This window comes from Bemisia tabaci, chromosome 1 (assembly GCF_918797505.1).
Source record: "Bemisia tabaci chromosome 1, PGI_BMITA_v3".
Classification (NCBI taxonomy): domain Eukaryota; kingdom Metazoa; phylum Arthropoda; class Insecta; order Hemiptera; family Aleyrodidae; genus Bemisia; species Bemisia tabaci.
The window spans coordinates 36,668,436-36,683,045 of NC_092793.1; the positions used below are offsets into that span (position 1 = coordinate 36,668,436).

The following is a 14,610-nucleotide window of genomic DNA, read 5'->3' on the forward strand; positions in this document are numbered from 1 at the left end:
AAATAACCTCTACCGTAGCATGCAGACATAGTTCTCAGCTAAGCGCAAGATATCCTAGTGAGTGTACTTGAAACTTTTACATTAAAGATTGAAGGATACCCGATCGAAGAGGTGGCTAGCTCCTGCGATCTCTCTTTTCATTAGACGCAACCGGTCGCACAAGATGCCCCAGGCACGTATCCAGGATTTTGTTTCGGGGGGGGGGGGGGGGCTGTGGGGTCCCTCTACTACCGGGGGGTGTGGAATACCCCCCAGAACGAAGGGGTGTCCGAGGGTCCTCCCCCGGAAAATTTTAGAAATTTGTAATCTAATTAGACGCATTTTGAGGCTTCCGTGACGCAGATTTTCCATCAATGTCTGCAGAAAAGTTACGTTTCCTTTTTGAACTTTCAGCAAAAAATACAAAATATGCATTCAAAAATATCCTGAAAATTTTTGAAATTTTAACTCTATTTGGACGCATTTTGAGGCTTTTGTGACGCAGATTTTCCACCAATGTCTGCAGAAAAGTTACGTTTCCTTTTTGAACTTTCAGCAAAAAATACAAAATATACATTCAAAAATATCCTGAAAATTTTTGAAATTTTAACTCTATTTGGACGCATTTTGAAGCTTCTGTGACACAGATTTTCCATCAGTTTCTGCATAAAATTTTCGCTTTTTTTACTCAAAATACTTTCGAATTGTTCCATTCAACAAAGTTGGAAAATTTCAGAAATTTTAACTCTATTTGGACGCATTTGGAGGCTTTTCTGACGAAAATTTTAGGAATGAACATGGTGGTTTCATTTGAGACTCTACATTAAAACAGATAAATATCTTCGACGGTCTCAAACTTCATCTTTTCTCGCACTTTCTCATCTTGTGTCTCCTCTTTCCTTCTCTCTTTTCCCCCTTGTTTGGCTTTCTGGGGGGGGGGGGGGCTTGAGCCCCCAAGCCCCTCCCCTGGATACGTGGGTGAATTCAAATAAGGGTCAAATTCCAGGTTCAATTTCCTCCCAAAATTTTTTTGTGAATTTTTGGGCAAACCAACCTTTATTTTGACTCTCATTAGGTGTAGACTTAGGAAATATAGCTCGTTGAGCTTAATAGTTATGCTTAAACCCGAATTTTCACCGTCACGTGTATCACCTCCCAAAATTTGCTCTAATTTTGCCTGACTTCCCTTTTCATCTCAGAGGTGACATATAATACTTTTCATTGAAAATTGAACGCAATTGTCATAAAAGCATCGTCGAGCACTAAATTAAAGTATAATTGAAAACATGTAACCCTTTCATATCTTACAGAACCAAAAAAATTCATCCGTCATGAAAGATATCTGGAGCTTATTCTGCTTATCTTTTAGACAGTTCCGTCTGTTTATCCTACTGTTTTCCTTTAACACGAGAAGAAGCTTTTATTTCTTGGAATATTGCAATACAAAATTGATCAAAAACATCGAATTTTAAAACTTCAAGTGGGCGTGTACCCGGTGAAGTGGAGGTAAAGCCAGGAAAAGTTTGAGGAATTGCATTAACATATCAATTACACTGGTCAACGTTTTTTTTTTTTTTTTTGATTTTCCGAAGATTTGCCAACGGTTTCGGAGTAGATTTTGGCGCTGATTCCGACGATCACCTCCATTTACCTGTATCAGTGCGACATATCCCGGGAAAGTTCGGAATTTTTCCGGAGAAATCGGAATTTTCCTTAAAAATCTAGCTTTTCCAGCAGAGTCAATCTTCCGGGAGAATCTGTGCACGATGGAAAAAACCTAGGAATTTTTCGATTACGTAGCCTAAGATACATAAGAAACCATGTATTGCACCCCTATTAAAATCTCCTTTCTTTTCCTAATGCCAAGGTTTTCCGGTCCAGTTTCATTAAAATCAATTAATTAGTTACTGAGATAGCATTTTAGGCAACGTCCGCCATCTTGGATTTTCGAATTTTGAAAATTCGACTAAGAATTCGAGTTTCCTATTCAAAAATACCCCCGGGTACCAAGTTTCGCGTAAATCGATTGATTAGGCGCTGAGATAGCATTTTAGGTCATGTCCGCCATCTTGGATTTTCGAATTTTCAAAATTCGACTAAAAATTCGAGTTCCCCATTAAAAAATACCCCCGGTTACTGAGTTTCACTTAAATCGGTAGGAAAGAGCGCCTACAGGGCTTAAATAAGCAAGTCTCAGTTGTAACAGTTTTCCACTCTGTCCCACTGAACTGGGACATGGGACAGGATGGAAACATATGGGACAGGATGGAACGGGAACAGGATGGAATAAGCTGTTTTTTAAGCTTATCTCTAACAATAAAGACAATTTTGGTGTTTTTTTTCACGGAATATTTAGTAGCACGTCCTAGAGGATCGGAATAAGAGAAAATTTTCCCTTACGCACACTTTGAAAGTATTTTACGAGCTGATTTAGTGTGTGTGTGTATGCTTGACGCCCTGTTAGTTATCGTGTATAGCATTCTGTTTGGCATCATTAATGGCGTTAATCTTGCACAAAAATTTGCGAATCTCAGAATTTTTGCCGTCTACGACGTGTGAACTATTCTATCAATACAAAAAAAGTCGTTTTTGGAAAAACCTCAACGTTACGGCAATCATTTAGAGCTTATTACATCGTTGCCATGTCTCACCTGACTGTTGCTGACTGTTGCTCGGGACAATGATTCTAGCGCGTGGAAAATTTATTGATGGAGCAAAAAATAAATTGACATATTTTTTTTCTCAAATTCAAAAGCATTACCTATCATCTCCGATAAAGTTTTCTTAAATAATCACTCTAGTTATGCTGCAACATCGATTTAAAGTCAAGAACCAGGCACGGGGGACACGCAAATTTGGGACAAATGTAGGCAATTTGCACATTCAAAGTTCTCCTAAATTTTTATTTCAGTCCAAATAAAGTGGGAAACAGCATGTAATAGTCAACAATAGGGTGGAAAATGAGAAAAAAATTTGATCTGCCCATGTTTCTTAGATTATGACGATTAAAACAGCTGGGGACACCAGATTAGACGCTTATTTGAACTCACCCACGTACCTGTCAGATGCCCCCATCATTATGGCTCACCTGCATGGGGAGCCACCGAACACTTCCGAGTAGTTCCGAATGCCGATAAAGAGAATGAGTTGGCGGAAAATTCAAAATACAACGAAGGCATTGCAATTTCAATTTCAATTCTTTTATTTTTATTTGTTTACTTATTAATTTTTTTTTCTCAGTACTTGAAAAAATTCCAGACTTTTGGAACAAATTCCCTGACTTTTCCAGGTTTTCCAGGTTTTCCAGATCGCCGGGATACTTAACATCTGATGTATTTTTTAAGATGTTTGCTTGAAAAACTATCAATTCCGGGCTATTTTAGTGTATTCATGGAAATTTGGGTGAAAGAACTTGAATTTGAGAAATTTTAAAGGCCAAATTCGGAATCAACGACCAAAATTACATAGGATTCGGGATGTATCTCGATGTATTTCGCGGAGAAAGAAACCCAGTGGCGTGCGGTGGGTTTAGTGACAGGGCAAGCAAGCTCTAGCGTTCGCCATCCGGGGGGGGGGGGGGGGGGTTTATATAGCCTCTTTCTCCTCCTCAAGGAACCGCCCTAGAAAATTCTTAAAATTTTACTCTATTTAGTCTATTTTTCGGATGAAATCTGATGGAAAGTCATGAAAATCTGTGGTTTTCTTTCTTTGTCTTTTACTAAGGATTTCGTTTACTCACCTTGTTTCGAATGTTATTCAGAATTGGAGGACGGCTTCGTGCTCTTAACTCCTAATTTTGCCACTTATTCCAGGTACTATAGTCTTTATTCTACGGTATTTAGAATTTTTTGAGTTATTTAAACCCAAAAAAACCCGTGTAACATTTTTCTTCTATTTTTGCCACTGTATACCGAAATTTAGAAGTAAAAACCCGGGTGTAGACCGAGTTTATCTGATATTTTTTCTTCCATTTTTGCCCATTACTCCAATGTATTGTAGAAGAAGATTTAGCTGCTACTTTTCTTCTGACAACATCGTTTTTATCTTCTACGATATCGCTGAGAAGCCCCGGATTCCTCCGGATGACCTTGAGACAGCGATCTTCCATTTCGGCTCTAATTTTCTTCTGCATTAGAAGATTCACCAGTAGCCTTTCATCTATTGCAGAAGTAATGTAGAAGAACTTGCTCTGCCTCTACCGTAAACCCATTTTAGAACATCTTTATCTGCTACATGGTCAAACGGTGTAGAAGAAAAAAAAAAGTATAGAAGAAAAATGTTACACGGGAACCAGCTTTCTGCATTTAAAACATGATTGAGAATTGTCTAATTCATCACCAATTAGATCCAAGTGAGCGACATTTTATAGAATTTAAGGGCATTTGCTCCGGAGGAGCAATTACAACCGCGATGGAAAGCGGGAACAAGATAGTGCATAGGAGGCAGAAGCAGCGCGTTGCGGTGACGGGCCAAGAGAAGAGAGCTGCGATCGCGCAGCAAACGGCTCGAACCCGGAACGTACCGCTCTCCCCGCCTGCCTGGATTCCGCCGCGCCGCGCCGCGCCGCCGAGCAGTGGCTCTCCGCGCAGCCTATCGCAAGCGATTCTCCAGCGCATGAGTTGGTCCGTGTTCAGGCCGCGCAGCGCGCTGCGCCACCTTCATCCGCTCTGCCGCTTTCCTACTTTAGTGGCTCTATGCGTATTTCTGTCTATCTCTCTTTCTGTTTTTAATGCAGTTTACTTACTGAACACCTTTTATAAATTATATTTGCTAACATGTAAGACATGTAATAGGTGTAGAAAGAGGTGTATAGGATGTATTTCGCGGAGAAAGAAACCCTCTGGTTCATAGTTTCTTCACAAGTTTTCTGCTTTGCCGCCATTTTGAACTTTAAAGACCCCTCTGATGGCGGGAAACGGAAAGAAACTTTTTTTTGGGGCTAAAGGGCATCTCAGTATACCTCCAAGAGTCACCATGCCAATTTTGGAGCAGAAATATCAATAGTGCGGCGCGGGCGTAGCATGATAGTGGTGGAGCAACCGCGCTGCGTCCAGTTGGTGCTTGTAGGAGACTCCAGCCGGCCTAGGTTCGCGGCACGAACAGTATAAGAAAATAAATTTAAAAATAAAGTGAAGTAAATAAATCAAGTAAAGTATCAAATCAAGTACAGTTAAAAAAATGGAGTTAAAAAATGAAATAACATAGGTAAACAAATAAAATAAATGAAACAAGTAAAATGAAGTAAACAAATAAAATAAAGTGATGAAATAAAATAAAGTAAACAAATAAAATAAAGTTTAAAAATGAAAGAAGTGAAATGAATTAAACAAAGTATACAGTTAGAGTAAAGTTAAAAAATAAAATGTGGTGAAAATGAAATAAATTTTTAAAAACGAACAAATACACATGTATTCTAAATGTCCTAGTTTTCCGTTCCATTCGAAGTTAAATCCATGTTGGCGCGTATACGTAGTATACCGCCTTTGCGATCGTTTCGAACCCTGCTCGATACAATAACCGAGTCCCTTAGTTCCTTACCGAAAAGTGACTAGGTACCGCGAACTTGTGAGATTTTCCAAAGCGTGTAAAAAGTTTATTTATCCGTCAATAATTATGATTTAAAGTTGTTTCTCATTCTGGGGCTCGCTAGTTTATGTGCAGTGAATACCAAGAGTCTACGTTACTTGGTTTTTTTAAAAAAAGCCTAAGAGTAGGGCGCGCTGATTTAAAATATGCATATATAAGCGGAAGCAAGCGAACTGATTCGAGGATGGCTGACCAGTTCGGCACTCCTTGAATGAGAATTTCACTCACTCCGTTTTGTTCAAAACGTTGCTTTGACATATCTCCACACCACTGTTATCCTTTTCAAAAGTTGGTACTCCTTGCTCTGATAGCCGGGGCCAGCAGGATAGTGGTAAGTGCAATCTGTGATGAGCCTCGAGACTCATTAGACCATTTTCTAAACGTGGCTCATACAGGAGACCACTCAGCCCTCTCTTCCCCACGCTCCTGATCACTGCGTCGGCGTCACGAAGAACAATAGGCCTTGGGCCGCCTTGGGTCCCAACGCGGCCGATACCCGTACCCCATTACTCACGCTTCATTAACCATTTCACCGTCACGCTAGGATTCATCCAATTTTAAAAAAAAATTGTTTCGCGTGTATTTAGCAATTTTTTCCTTACTCTCCGTTAAAACACAAATAAAAAGAGACCTCATTCATAAAAATCGGCCGAATAGAAGAGAAGTTACAGTAATCGAAATCCGAAGAAATCAACAAAACCTCGACTTCTCGATACGAAAAATAAAATGATGGGGAAAAAAGAAAGTATAAATTACAATTAAATATAATTGACCTCAGAATTTGACAAGCAATTCATTTATATACCTAACGCTGAAAAAACTGGGAGAAATTACAAAAATTCCCTCTTGCAAGGGCTTCTTTGTAAGAATTTTGACCTGAAGACAACGGTCGAATAACAGCAGTACTCCATACAATACACGGTGTGCCTGAACGAGTTAAACATTTTTTATACGTCCAAATCGAAAAATATTTATACTCTTAACTACAATGTCTCTTGAATCGTTTAAGCAAAAAAGAAAAAAAAAAAAATCCGTCAAGATTCTGGAACGTAAAGGCGCTTTAAAAGTATTCTGGGGCTATGATAGCTAAATCACTGGTAGTAAATCCCGTTATATTGTTAAAAAGAAATTGAATCCATAGTTTAATTCCTTAGTTTCTTGAATACGATTATTTTAAGCACTTAAACATTTATACCACCAATTTTAGCCATGGGGTGATTTCCTGAGAGTCGATAATATCACGAATTTCTCATAGAACCCTTCAACAGTGGCTTGCTTTTTTGGCAGCCGATTCGGCCATCGAACTGGAGTTTAAATGGAAGCTGATAATAACCCAAAGCTCTGAGAAAAATTTTGAGATGAGTGTAAGAACGGTTTGTTGTAAGTAACGAGGAGAGGCGGGCAAAGCGGCTAAAATTCGATCTAATTTTTACAGTTTTTCTGTTGAATTAATGTTGCCGCGGGCTTCTGACTGTGTCCACACATAGTTTCTGTTCAGCATATCGATACATAAGTATTACACACGTAGAATCTAATTTTCACGTCGGGGAGTCGACATATTTTGATTTTTTCGATTTTATACGGAAAATTGATGGTTTTTCGGGATTGAAATTATTATTGTTTCATGAAAAATAAATGCACCCAAAATGACTATAGCATATTGATTTTACACATCTGCACTCACGAAATTGGTTGGTAAATTCAACGAGTGGGTGCATCGACCTGGTATATCAAGTTTCTGCAATTTTTTACGGCAAATCAGTAGATTTTCGGGATGTAGATTGCTTACTTTCAATTCATGAATGAATAAAGCAACGACATGGTTGAACTTCTTTGCATGGAAAGACGTTTAAAATAACAAAATCAAGACGTATTTAATGCAATTGCATTTATATCGAGTCAATTTCTTTTCAATAATATAACGGGATTTTTACTACCGGTGATTTGGGTATTTTAGCCCCAAAATACCTTTAAATCGACTTTATCTTCTAGGAGTTCGACAGAATTTTTCCTTTCTTCGCTTAAATTATTCCGTAGCACTTTTCCTCGAGAATCTGATAAGATTTTGCTTGAGGCAGATCAAAAAACTTAAATTCGATCGAATAGCTTTCTACTTTCACAATACACGGTCTCGTCAAGGTGCGTCTTTGACCTCGCAGTGTTGGATCGTGAATTCTCTTGTTGTGCTGTTTGCCTATTTTGAAATCTCTGTAAATGAAAACTAAAGGGGTTGATATGTGCGAGTTAATGACGCGCCTTATCAACACATTGTGTTGGAGTTCACTGCTAGTTTTTCGGCTCCTATTCTTATCGCTCGGTATAGATCGATCGGTAGGAGGGTCCTTGACTAGTGTGAGGTTGGTCCTAGGTTCAATACCCGATGCAGGCAAAAAATTCTAATGTAGGATAGCGCTAACATGGAACGGTTCATTCAATTTTATTTTTCACGATTTGGAAAATTATTTCTTTAAGTAATCCTTCGGGGTGCCTCTCGTTCACCAACCACCCTGCTTAACATTTTTCATGAGGCTGATTTCCATGAAGTTGGTTTCTATGCCATATGCGCATGGAAATGATTCTGGTTTCCGTCCCAATTTTCCATGTTGCTGATTTCCATGCTTTCGCATGGAACACTTTTACCAGGGTAACCACCTGGCTCCCGAACACTTTTAGAAGTGAGGAGACGTTTCCAGATAGGAAGAGGACATATGGGTGAATAACAAAAAACTTTTTTTTTTGTTTGTCGACAGATATTTGAGCCGGCATTGAGGGAGCGTTTGCATTGCAGGAGACGCTCCGACGATTCGACAAGTTCTCTCCTCCCATCGCAGGTCTACACCACGGTTGGGATTTACAAGGTATGACTTGTTGCCTAGGTGGCGATATTTTTTTATTCTTTGTTTTTTTAATATATTTTTTTTCTTGTGAAAAAGGACCTCGCACACCCGTTATCGGAAAGTGGGCCCTATTTTATTTCCAATTTTCTTATTGCATTAAACTAGTCTATGGATGCCGATCAAAATTCATCATTGCGCCAACTTTCTACAAAGCAATAAAGCATCGTTTTTGCATTATCCGCGATTGAATATTCTATATTTTAGCGATAAATGGTCAAAAAGATCCCTCTTCCTTCGAGCACCTGCAAAGAAAATTCCAGTGCTTTTACATTGTGATCCGTAGCCCTAGCCACTACCGCCACACAGTGGAGTATTTTAACCGAAAAGCTGGCGGAAAGTCTTAGTGGCTGGCAAATTCCCGTTTTTTCTTCCATTTCATTTTATTTCAACATAAATATGATTAAAAATAGCACAGAACCTCAAATGGAATTTTCAGTATTGATATTTCAGTATTGTTATTTCAGTATTGTTATTTCAGTATTGTTTACGATCAGCTTTTCAATCAAAGTGTGTATGCAGTGACAGGTACAAGCTACATCTGCAGGCTTATTGGCAGCCATTATTTATGGTAAGTAGTCCCTTTTTACATATATATTACTATAATCAGAAATTTGATTGTCTGGCATGTATATGCTGTTGTCAAATCGTTCAGTAAAATGGGCATTTTCCATGAAGATACTTAAATAAGATAGTTTCTGAATATGTGCCGGCTGTGTCGGGCTGAAAATGAAGGATTTTCGTAAACTAGAACCCGACCGCAAGATTCTCCCGCAAAAATTTTTTACCAATATTCACCCTTTGAATTTCTGCGAATTTTTGAAATGAGCTTTGTTTTTAAGCAAAAATCACGTACTTCCGAATTTTGGATCCTATATATTTTTCAGGTCAATAATTGTTGGGTCTTACGCCCAAAAAGAGGTTCTTTAGTTTTTGGCTTAGTTTTAGCGCGGGATCGCCAGCCAGTCGCAGTCGCTCTGCCGCGACTCCGTTGCCGGCCCCACTCCTGATCGTGAGTCGTTGTGCGCAGGCGCCAATTGAAGTGACCAGTGCGCAAGCCCACGCGCACGCAGCGACCCACGGCGACGGTCAGGAGAGTGGCCGCGGCGGCGATCAGTCTGCGATCAGCTCTGTAGAAGGCCAACGACGAGAGTTCCCCCGTTCTTAGCTTCTCCGTTCTTGCAACGCCTAGAGTAAGCCGACTCCTTGTCTTTTTCCTTTTCTCTCCTTTCTAGGACGTCCATTCCCTAGAAAGAGAGTTGCCTCAGGACGTCCATTCCCTGAGAGATCCCCTCGAGACGTTCATTCCTCGAGCTGCGTCAGGACGTACATACCCTGACATGCCACCACGAAGTGCCATGCCGTGGTGATGCTTTTCGTATGTTAGGTTTTCTCGTTTATCTTGTTTTCTGACCAGTTGAGTTTCCGTTCAGGTTTTCTTTCCGCTTTATTTCTCCGATTTTAGTTTATGCTTTCTTCTTCTCGTGGTGGGATGCCTAGGTATGCGGTTCGCCTAGTTGCCTTGGGTTCTGTCCCCGAGATGGATTTTCCTTTCCTCCTTTTTTTCCCTTTTTTCTAGTACGGTCCTCCGGTTCCCTCTCTTTTTCCACTCCGGACCCGACAATAATGTGAGCCTCAGCATTAAATTGAAGTCTCATGACACTCCTGGAGTTCTTTGTATGTGATTCACACAGATTTGATATGCGACGTTGCCAAATTTACGTAAATTTTTATAGAGGGTGCCACTATATTACGCTGGAAAATTCCTGAACGAAGTAGTTTCTGAATATGTGCCGGGCTGTGTCAGGCTAAAAATGAAGGATTTTCGTAAACTAAAACCCAACCGCAAGATTTTCCCGCAAACATTTTTTATCCATATTTACCCTTTGAAATTCTGCGAGTTTTTGAAAATGAGCTTTGTTTTCAAGCAATAATCACGGACTTCCGAATTTTGGATCCTATATATTTTCCAGGTCAATAATGTGAGCCTCAGCATTAAATGGAAGTCTTATGACACTTCTGGAGTGGGGAAGGGTTTCTGAAGGGTTCATAGTGTCAGTAAGGATCCATATTCAGTCCGAAAAGAGCCTAAATTACGGACAAATTTTTCAATGTAGTACAGTGGCACACTCTAAAAATTTACGTAGAATTGGCAACCTCGCATATCAAATTTGTGTGAATCACATACAAAGAACTCCAGGAGAGTCATAAGACTTCCATTTAATGCTGAGGCTCACATTATTGACCTGGAAAATATATAGGATCCAAAATTCGGAAGTACGTGATTTTTGCTTGAAAACATAGCTCAATTTCAAAAATTCGCAGAAATTCAAAGGGTGATTATGGGTAAAAAATTTTTGCGGGAGAATCTTGCGGTTGGGTTCTAGTTTACAGAAATCCTTCATTTTCAGCCCGACACAGCCCGGCACATATTCAGAAACTATCTTATTTAAGTATCTTCATGGAAAATTCCCATTTTACTGAACAATTTGACAACAGCATATACATGCCAGACAATCAAAGGACCCTACAACAAAACGGCCAAATCGGCCTAAACACGGAATCGTACGATTTTCTCAGGGATGATAGAGGGTCTTCCCAGACACTCAAAACTGGTCATATTTTTTGCCTAACCCCCAGGGAAAAGCGGGGAGAGGGGGTCAAAGTCAAAACCTTTAAATTAGCATAACTTCTCAACGGTTTGTCGTAGAAAGATGATCTTGGTGTCAAAATTTCCAGAAAAATGAGAGCTTTCAGAATATGTGTATGAAATCAATTAAATTTTAAAATTTGACCCACTTTTGGGGCATTTTACAAGGTCCCCCTTTCGTAAATTTTCGTTTTTTGAGATTTTCGGTTGTTCGGTTCGCACGGATCAAAACGAAAACAATTTCAAATGAAAGTAGAGCGTTTAAGCTTTAAAACAAGCCCAAGATGATCTTGGGGAAACGATTAGAAGCGGAGTTATGAGTCTTCAAAGTTGACGCGGCGCGCAGGAACCTTGTATGTTCCGAGTCTCAAGGTCACCTGCGCGCCCCGGATTGCCTGCAGGTTGCAAGTTTTTGTGTTTTTATGCTTCTGTAGGTCATTTTTAATGTAAATCATTCAATGAAGATAGTTTAATCAGAATTTTTTAATTTTACACAATGGGCCTTCGGCGAGGTAGGTACACCACATTAACGTCAAAAAATTTTAACTGCGTTTCAAATAGCCCCCTCAAGAATAACTGAGACTTGTCTTGAAGCTCAAAGCTCGTCTGCTTCTACGAGAAACTATTTGGCTTTACCAAGTGAGTTCCGTCAAGCGCTGTAGCTTATAGCTCAATTAAAAAAATTTAAAATTAGGGGTACCCCAAAATTTGGCATCAATGGGTTATAATTTCTAAATGGTTCAGTTCTGTATGGAGCATATGTATATTTGAACTGAGGGTCCATGGTTTCTTCTAAATTATAAGAGCAGAATCGTCATCGTCAGCAAATGTTTAATGAGGTATGATGGACATAATGGTTGATACTCCAAGCCCCCTCTCGCTCCTCCCGTAAAATTAAAAAATTTCGATTATTCTATCTTCATTGAATGATTTACATTAAAAATGACCTACAGAAGCATAAAAACACAAAAACTTGCAACCTGCAGGCAATCCGGGCGCGCAGGTGACCTTGAGACTCGGAACATACAAGGTTCCCGCGCGCCGCGTCAACTTTGAAGACTCATAACTCCGCTTCTAATCGTTTCCCCAAGATCATCTTGGGCTTGTTTTAAAGCTTAAACGCTCTACTTTCATTTGAAATTGTTTTTGTTTTGATCCGTGCGAACCGAACAACCGAAAATCTCAAAAAACGAAAATTTACGAAAGGGGGACCTTGTAAAATGCCCCAAAAGTGGGTCAAATTTTAAAATTTAATTGATTTCATACACATATTCTGAAAGCTCTCATTTTTCTGGAAATTTTGACACCAAGATCATCTTTCTACGACAAACCGTTGAGAAGTTATGCTAATTTAAAGGTTTTGACTTTGACCCCCTCTCCCCCCTTTTCCCTGGGGGTTAGGCAAAAAATATGACCAGTTTTGAGTGTCTGGGAAGATCCTCTATCATCCCTGAGAAAATCGTACGATTCCGTGTTTAGGCCGATTTGGCCGTTTTGTTGTAGGGTCCTTTCTAATTATAGTAAAATATATGTAAAAAGGGACTACTTACCATAAATAATGGCTGCCAATAAGCCTGCAGATGTAGCTTGTACCTGTCACTGCATACACACTTTGATTGAAAAGCTGAACGTAAACAATACTGAATTAGAGCTAAGATGCGCGCGAAACCGCTGGGTTTACCCTTTTTTCCTCGACCATCCAGTAATTATAAGCGGATTCTGTTGTCACAATGTCATGCAGTAGATATCAGAGAATCATTATTTACCTGTTTTACCAAGCTTTTACCACATTTTTTTTTTGGACTTTCCGCCAGCTTTTCGGGTATAATACTCCACTGTGCGCCAGTCTTATCTCGGATTCCACACGCATATTCGCTTCAGCATCCAAATCAGATCTCTCTCTTTTCTACTCCCACCCTTACCTCTCAAGAGAAACAGAACAATAAGTATTTAAACGTCAAAAATAGGAGAGCGGGAGGGAGATAGGCAGAGTATAGGTAGGCTGGGACCGATAAGAGGACAGACACGCACTCCGTTTTTCCTTGTGCCCAGCGGGCCTCTTCTCAAGTGCTGATAGAAAGAAAGAGGGATCTCTTTGAATTTCTCACCGAACTATCGGAACTTCAGTCGCGGATAGTGCAAAAATGGTGCTTGGTAAAAAGTGTACGGAATGATATTTTTTTATCACTTTACATAAGTAGACGAGTTTAATTCATGTAAATAATTGGAACTCGAACAGGGCATAGAGATGCCGTATCGGTTTTCGCTAACCCAAGTAGCATTGTCATCTACTTTCTAGGTGGCGCTCATCAAGAAAATGTCTACTTTCTAGGTAGAACAATTTTCTTGAGAGAAAATAGGTATAAAGTAGATCTAGAATATAGACCCAAGAATATAGAAAGAAAATACATTTTTTCCTTGAATTTTCTTCAAAGAAGACATTAAGAAATTGGCTGGAAAATAATTCTATTTTCAATAAATTTTCTATCTTTTTTCCAAATGGGATGTTGACAGAAAGTAGACCTATGAAATAGATCTATTTTCTTTGGCCAGACTTTTGATGACTCGCAATGTTTTTTCTTTCTATTTTCTGGATATTTCTCATTTTCTTTGTTTTTCTAGAAATTTTCTGTATATTTTTTTTCTAGAAAAAAATTCTATTTTGCTATACTTGGGAAGCTATCGAAATAATTCCGATAAGCATTAGGAACGATGAGGGGACTTTTACCGATAAGAATCAAAGTTTGCGGAGCTGGTGAAAATGCAGTGTTACCTCGTTAATCAGTTTTAAGGGTCATGACCCTTAAAACGGCATTGCAATTAATCCAACGGACAGGTATGCCAGGCAAATGCACTGTTACTTGAGTTTCATGCAGTCTCGATGGAGCTGCGGTCCCCGACGAACAGTGAGACCTAAAACAACCAAGAAAAAAGCCTGGAAAGGGTGGTCAGTAGGGTGTCCCAAAAAAGGTTCGACCCTCAAAAAGTTACGTTTTCTGGTTATAAAAGTGTTCTACTTGGTTAGAGAACACATTTGACCAAGTTTCAGATTTTCAGGTAAAGTTTAAGTGCTGCCACATCGCACATTTGCGAAATTTGCGAATTTCTAGAAAAAACAAAGAAAATGAGAGTTGTCCAGAAAATAGAAAGAAAAAACATTGCGAGTCTAAAGTCTGACCAAAGAAAATAGATCTATTTTAAAGGTCTACTTTCTGTCAATATCCCACTTGGAAAAAAGATAGAAAATTCATTGAAAATATAATTATTTTCCAGCCAATTTCTTAATGTTTTCTTTCAAGAAAATGCAAGGAAAAAAATGTATTTTTTCTCTATTTTCTTGTGTCTGTTTTCTAGATCTACTTTATACCTATTTTCTTTCAAGGAAATTGTTCTATCTGGAAAGTAGACATTTTCTTGATGAGCACCACCTAGAAAGTAGATGACAATGCTACTTGGGTTAGCGGAAACCGATACAACATCTCTATGCCCTGTTCGAGTTCA

The 14,610-nt window shown here is 39.2% G+C and overlaps 1 protein-coding gene across 1 annotated transcript in view; it reads left to right on the plus strand.

The window, feature by feature from the left end:
- LOC109038378 (atrial natriuretic peptide receptor 1) overlaps positions 1-14,610 on the plus strand; it is a 405,535-nt gene that overhangs the window by 264,006 nt on the left and 126,919 nt on the right. Inside the window, exon 12 of the mRNA XM_072306602.1 lies at positions 8,316-8,423. Coding sequence (XP_072162703.1) covers positions 8,316-8,423 — 108 coding nt within the window. The remainder of the gene's footprint in view (positions 1-8,315; positions 8,424-14,610) is intronic.